Below are 6,815 nucleotides of genomic sequence, written 5' to 3' on the forward strand. Positions count from 1 at the left end.
TACTTATATAGGATGTGAAGAGATTATGATTTCAAATATGCTTTGCCATTTAGGTTCTAATTTATTAGTATTTTATTAAGGGATGAAAATATGTATATAGAGATTCATGTATATCTTAAGCTGAAAATTTATTCATCTTTTGTTATTATTAAATATGGTTCAGTTTAAAAAAAAAAAAAATTCAAACTAATAAACACAGTTTTATAATGCAAGTGGTATGCATAGTTGTACCATTTATAAATACCCCATCTTATCCTCATTTTCTTATCAAGAATCATTCATTATTACAGAAAGAAATATAGCTAAGATGCTAGCACTATCCCCTTCATTGTTTCCAACAACCCATGGATGGGCTTTGGAGGATCTCATCAGCCAAAATATTCCACATGACTGCAATGAAGCAAACTCATATAATCCAGCTTTTAATTTTCATACATTTGATCAAATCAAGCTTGATTTAGCACCAGAACATTCCATTTCTTCTGGCGAAACCACAAATGGCGGTACTGGAGATGAGATGATGGTGGTGAAAAAGCTCAATCATAACGCAAGTGAAAGAGATCGCCGCAAGAAGTGTAATGAGTTGTATGTAATGCTTCGCTCGTTGCTACCCATTTCAAATGATCAAAAGGTACCTATCTTATTAATACTGTACAAAAATTAAAGCACTCAGATCTTTACTCTAAGAGCTCATAATACAAAAGAGTTTTAACTTAATTCCCTTTGTAACAGAAAAAGTTGAGTATTCCGAGGACAGTATCGCGTGTGCTACAATATATACCGGAACTACAAAAGGAAGTGGAGATACTAAGATCTAAGAAGGAAAAACTGTTGTCATATTCATTGTCAACTGGTAATACAAGGAAAGAGCATTCTATCAGGGCACAAAGTGCTGAAGACACAACAACCAAAACAAAATCATCAGTCGCTTCTTCTGTGAGCATTTTAGGTGACCAAGAAGCTGTCATCCAGCTGATATCCTCAGCAGATCATATGAGCAAGAATAAGAGGAATAACTTATTGTCTAAGGTTTTGGACTACTTAGAGCAGGAAGAAGATGAACTTGTTTTGATAAATGCAACTACCTTCAAATCTTATGGCGAAGGGATGTTATTAAGCACTTTGCATCTTCGGGTACTTATATTATTTTATTCTATCAAATTATTTTTCAACAATGTTGTAGCTAAATTCACATTTTATGATGATTAAATTACTTTATTTTGTGTTTAATAGGTGCAAGGGGATCATAAAATCAAGGCCGAAAAGTTAAAGGAGAAGCTCAATGCTTTCCACCAATGATTAGATGAATCTAACCCTCCAAGTAATCAACAGATGCACAGTACATTCTAACATCTTTAGCAGCCGACAAATTAATAGACCTTCACGACTGTGAATTCTGTCCATTGCTACATACCGACATCCAGGGGTAACGATTACAGACTCCATAACACAGGCCTTTAGTGCTTCAGGAGTTCTGCTTAATGTACACATGTATTAGTTTCTTGTATAGAAAAAACCACTGAATGCATTTTAGGAATTGTAAAGTTGTTGGCTCAACATAAAAGGAACAAACAAATGAAAATAGATAAAGAAGGTTATCAAAGTTTGATAATAGTGTGATTAAAAGATATCTAATGGACATATATTTCAACGACCAAGATATTCTATAAATTCATTAAATTTAGACTCCATAAATGTCTTGTAGCATTAAACTAATCTTGTTAACACTAAATTGGTATTTGCAAACTCTTTTATTCAAAATGCCTATATCATTGAGAGAGTACCACCAAAATACCAAGATATGATTGATTCAGATGATTACCAAACTGTATCTCAGACTTACAATGTGATCTAAAACTTAAAACTCCTTTTATGTAATGTAACACATTCACAAATGAAATAATACCTTGCATGTATCATGCCCTACATTTAGAAGACACATTACCATGAATAAATGCAAACAATTAAACAAAAACCGAAAGTGAAACTAATCACACCTTTTGTCTGTCACTACTATTTGTGTAGATGGACCTAGAACAAAGTCCAAGATTATCTCCAAGACACTAGAAGAACGGGGTCCGAGAACTTAGGTTTTCTGTTTCTAGTTTTCTACTAAGGCATAAGCCAGCGGGTAAATACTATTGTTATTGTCCAACCTGGCCAACAACATTTAGAATTTGTCCCGGAAAAGGTCCCTTCATGAAGCAACCATATAACCCCAATAGTTCTCTCCCTAATAATCTTAATCCTTCCTTCAAAGTCCCTAGACAGACGTAAATCTTCTTGAACTGTCTTTTCCACTTCATTAGATGTTATAAGTCATCAGAATAATCCCAAAGTATTGAAAGATATAATCCCTACACATCCTAAACTACAAGGGTTTTATGGTAATTAAAGAAAAGAGTGGCGGTTACAAAGTTGAGGGACTATTTGTGACAAATCAGAACAGGGTAACTACCACCCCAAGGGTGGCGAAATCCCTTGGAGACACACCTGCGAATTTTCGCAGCCACACAAGGATTCAAGGGACATGACCTTTCAATCAAAGGACACACCACTTCATGTTTAATTACATCCACATATTCAAGAGACGCACTGGTTCGTGAAAGGACACGTCTATTGGATCGCACCTTTTAGAATAGTATAAATAGGGATAGATTTCTCATTTGTAAAAGTTGATCAATTCCATTGTATTGTATTCAAATTCTCAGTTTATATATTCAAGTTATTTGATTGTCTAGAGATCAAAGATCCATTTTGGCCAACAATTGGTATCAGAACATCAGGCTCTAGGCACGGGAATCGCAAGGCGTCGAATCGCAGAGTTATTCGCGATCAGGTTTCATCATTCTATTTTTCAATTCGCAAGTTTTTAGTTTTATGGGTTCAAGGTTATCGAACCAAGGTTAGGAATCTAAGGGTTTTTTGATTCTAGGGTTTAGTGCAAATAGATTGATTGGTTATTACACGTTGGAGCTATACGCGGGTTAAAGATTTGAGAGTTTGTTGAATTCAAGGAAATTGAATTTACCGGTACAATGGTTTCATATTGTGGCCAAGAAATTTTAGAAACAAGAATGTAAGGGTTGTGAGAATTCTAAGTTAGCAATCAGATTAGGGTTCGTGAGTGTATCAAACCGAGTACAGGAGCGCAAAACAAGGGTGTTGATGCAGATTTTGTGTCCGATGCTTGTCGAATAGATTAGTTATTATTTTACGCTGAATTTGTAATAGTTAGTGAAACGGTCTATCGAACGTGTATAGACCCGCTCGTTTGAAGTGGTCAAACGAGAGGGTTATTCGTTTGACCGTGTGTGGTTGCAAGACAAATTATGGTTGTTTAATGTTGGTGTCGAAGGATAAGGCATCGAAGGATTGTGTATCCTTCGATGAGCTCGAAAGATATCCATCGAAGGTTGAAGATGGACCTCGAAGGATATGGCATCCTTCGAGGTATGTGTGTATCTTTCGAAAGCTGGATGGTCGACAGATGATCTATCGACCAGTCAGTTTAATCCTTCGACCGTGCAACCTGTGTTTGGTATAAATACCAACACCTTGTCATTTGCAACACAAGAGTGAGAGCACAAGTGTGTGCAAGAGAGTGAGTGGAGGTTTGAGACCTCACCGGGAGAAATCACCACTTGGTTTCTCCCCAGATGTATACTTCTTTGGTATTAGTTCGGTTATCATGTAATCGGGCCGACTTGTAATGTTTACTACCGGATTAATACAAAGTTTGTTTGTTTATCCTCTCTTATCTCTTCCGTCTTTGAACAAAACCATGAAAATCACGGAATCGATCCCGAAACAGGGACCTACAATTGGTATCAGAGCCATGGTGCCCGATTTAGTAAAACTAACCGTTTACTAAGTCACATGTGCTCTAGATCTGTGATTTTTGTGCGTTTTTGTTCAAGATGTAAAAAAAAAAATGGTGAAAATGAGAAAAACTCAGATCTGGACCCGAATATTCAGATCTGTGCTAAAACGAGTGTTGGGTTTTATGTTTTTCTCCTAAAAATTCAAGTTATCATCATCAAAAATCGTTTACAAAGTGTTTTCATCGAATCTGCATATGTACACGGCCTCCTGTGTTCTTGATGTTCTTCATATCTTCATATTTTGAAAGATGTAAAGAACTTCGAAGGATCAGATTTCTGTTTCGAAAGATCCACTGATTTCGACAGGTCATCTTTCTGTTTCAAAAGGTCAGCCCAACTTGTTTCGAAGGGTCATTGTAACAAACTTCGAAAGATCAACACAAACCCCAATGATTTCGAAAGGTCAACTTAACAACCTCGAAGGATCACCTTTATTCCTAAACAACTTCGAAAGGTCAACTTAACAACCTCAGATTTTCTTCATACTTCGAAAGAACAGATGACTTCGAAGGGTCATTTCAATTTGCTCGAAAGATAGCAACTGATATGCTCGAAAGATATGTTCGAAGGATCTGTGTTTATCTTTCGATTGATCCAGATTTTGAAGGATCCAGATGTGATGAAATTAGGCGATGGTGGCTGCTATTGTATTGCTGCTGGTTGTTCATCGATTGTGTTCTGATGTTGTTTTGAGGTTGTATCGAAGAAAAGAACCAGGAGAGAGGAAGACATGAAGATGTTGTTGTCGGCTGCTTGTTGTTTATCAAAGAAAAGGAAGAAGAACTAGAGAAGTCAGATCATGTAGCGGCTGATAAACAATATTAGGGTTGTTGACTTTTGAGAAGAGACAAGACTAGAATGTTTGGCTGCTGAACAATGTTGTTGTCGGCTGAGGAGCATTTTAGGGTTAATGTTGTGGAGCATGATGGGCCTATTTGATTAAGAATGGGCTCAATTGGAAGTTCAGACTACCGACTTGTCTCAATTATTAAAAAAAAAATAATAATAATGGCAGCTTTGTTGCTGACTTTTGGGTGGAAGATGATATGTCGGCTGGTGATGTTTTAAATAATAGGGTTGTTGATTTTTGAAGGTGGACCATGGGTTATTTATTTGGGCCAAATTTGAATCACTACAAGTAAGTGGGCCGATGACATCTGACTAAATTGGAAGTTTGCAAATTTGGTGGGCCTTGAATACGTGTTGGAAATATTTTTTTTGGGGGCCACCAATTTACGTAATTATGTTGTATGGGCTGCTCTAAAATGCTACATATGTTGTTATATTTAAATGTGATGCAATTTTGGGCCTCTTGAGAGTTTGGTCTTGATCAACAAATTTTTCTACAAGACTATTTTAGTGGGCCAAGAATCTCAAGTGTTGAATACGAGTTCGGGTGTTCGCGAAATTTATTTGAACCGAGCTTCTATTTTTCAACGCCAAATTCGTACGGATTTGGGAGCGCGTGGGATGATGCGGCATGATGAAAACAAGAGATGATGAAAACTTGATGTTTGAAAAATGTGGGGTAGTCACGGTTACCGATGCAACTGGCAAAAATGGTGACGCGACTATTATGGGCCAAAAACAACACGGTATGTTCGCTTCCGCTCGTCATTCAATGAAGATTGATGACAGTTCCGCTCAATGAAGGGAATTGGTGAACATTTGACGACAGTTTCTTTGAAGTGGAGAGAATCTGTTAAGGTTTAGAGATTTTACCAAAGAAATGGGGGGATAAAAATTTTCATATGTTGAATTTCTTCGGTAAATTTCTAAACGCAATCACGGGTGGTAGAGTTTGTGATTTTCTGGTGATACATACGGTTCTGCGTGAAATGTTTTGCACAGAAAAGTGCATTACTTGGTCGATTCCACAAAGACGGTTTACAGAAGATAGTTTACCAGAAATCTCTATCAATGTAGTATGCTTGAAGATCAAGACTTGATGAAGTTGTTAAAGAATGGAACCCTTATCAAATGCCGGTTGGAGTATTGGAAGATCAGCGGAAGATCGGTCAATTGAGCCTTTTGAGGAAATTGCACAACACTCAACACGGATACGCGTACTTTGAGGGGGAAATATTATACAATGAGCATCAAGATACTACTTACCTGGATCATCGGTCAAGGGGAATTTGTTTACACAGAGAAGATGAATACTTGACTGAAGATCGATTGCAGTTGCATGTTCAGCATTCGACAGCAACGGACAAGGGGGAATTTGTTGATGCAGATTTTGTGTCCGATGCTTGTCGAATAGATTAGTTATTATTTTACGCTGAATTTGTAATAGTTAGTGAAACGGTCTATCGAACGTGTATAGACCCGCTCGTTTGAAGTGGTCAAACGAGAGGGTTATTCGTTTGACCGTGTGTGGTTGCAAGACAAATTATGGTTGTTTAATGTTGGTGTCGAAGGATAAGGCATCGAAGGATTGTGTATCCTTCGATGAGCTCGAAAGATATCCATCGAAGGTTGAAGATGGACCTCGAAGGATATGGCATCCTTCGAGGTATGTGTGTATCTTTCGAAAGCTGGATGGTCGACAGATGATCTATCGACCAGTCAGTTTAATCCTTCGACCGTGCAACCTGTGTTTGGTATAAATACCAACACCTTGTCATTTGCAACACAAGAGTGAGAGCACAAGTGTGTGCAAGAGAGTGAGTGGAGGTTTGAGACCTCACCGGGAGAAATCACCACTTGGTTTCTCCCCGGATGTATACTTCTTTGGTATTAGTTCGGTTATCATGTAATCGGGCCGACTTGTAATGTTTACTACCGGATTAATACAAAGTTTGTTTGTTTATCCTCTCTTATCTCTTCCGTCTTTGAACAAAACCATGAAAATCACGGAATCGATCCCGAAACAGGGACCTACAAAGGGTTGTGTTTTTCGTTTGGAGTGTTATCATCGAAATTGAACAC

At 37.6% G+C, this 6,815-nt stretch overlaps 1 protein-coding gene across 1 annotated transcript; it reads left to right on the top strand.

Annotated features, from left to right (window-relative positions):
* Positions 1–282: 282 nt before the first annotated feature.
* On the top strand, positions 283–1,609 carry LOC110897795 (transcription factor ORG2). The gene is made up of 3 exons (XM_022144523.2): positions 283–631; positions 733–1,134; positions 1,234–1,609. The coding sequence occupies exons 1-3, from the start codon at positions 308–310 to the stop codon at positions 1,297–1,299; spliced, it is 792 nt and encodes a 263-aa protein (XP_022000215.1). The 5' UTR covers positions 283–307; the 3' UTR covers positions 1,300–1,609.
* Positions 1,610–6,815: the final 5,206 nt, after the last annotated feature.

Source organism: Helianthus annuus, chromosome 13, assembly GCF_002127325.2.
Source record: "Helianthus annuus cultivar XRQ/B chromosome 13, HanXRQr2.0-SUNRISE, whole genome shotgun sequence".
In the NCBI taxonomy this organism is placed as follows: domain Eukaryota; kingdom Viridiplantae; phylum Streptophyta; class Magnoliopsida; order Asterales; family Asteraceae; genus Helianthus; species Helianthus annuus.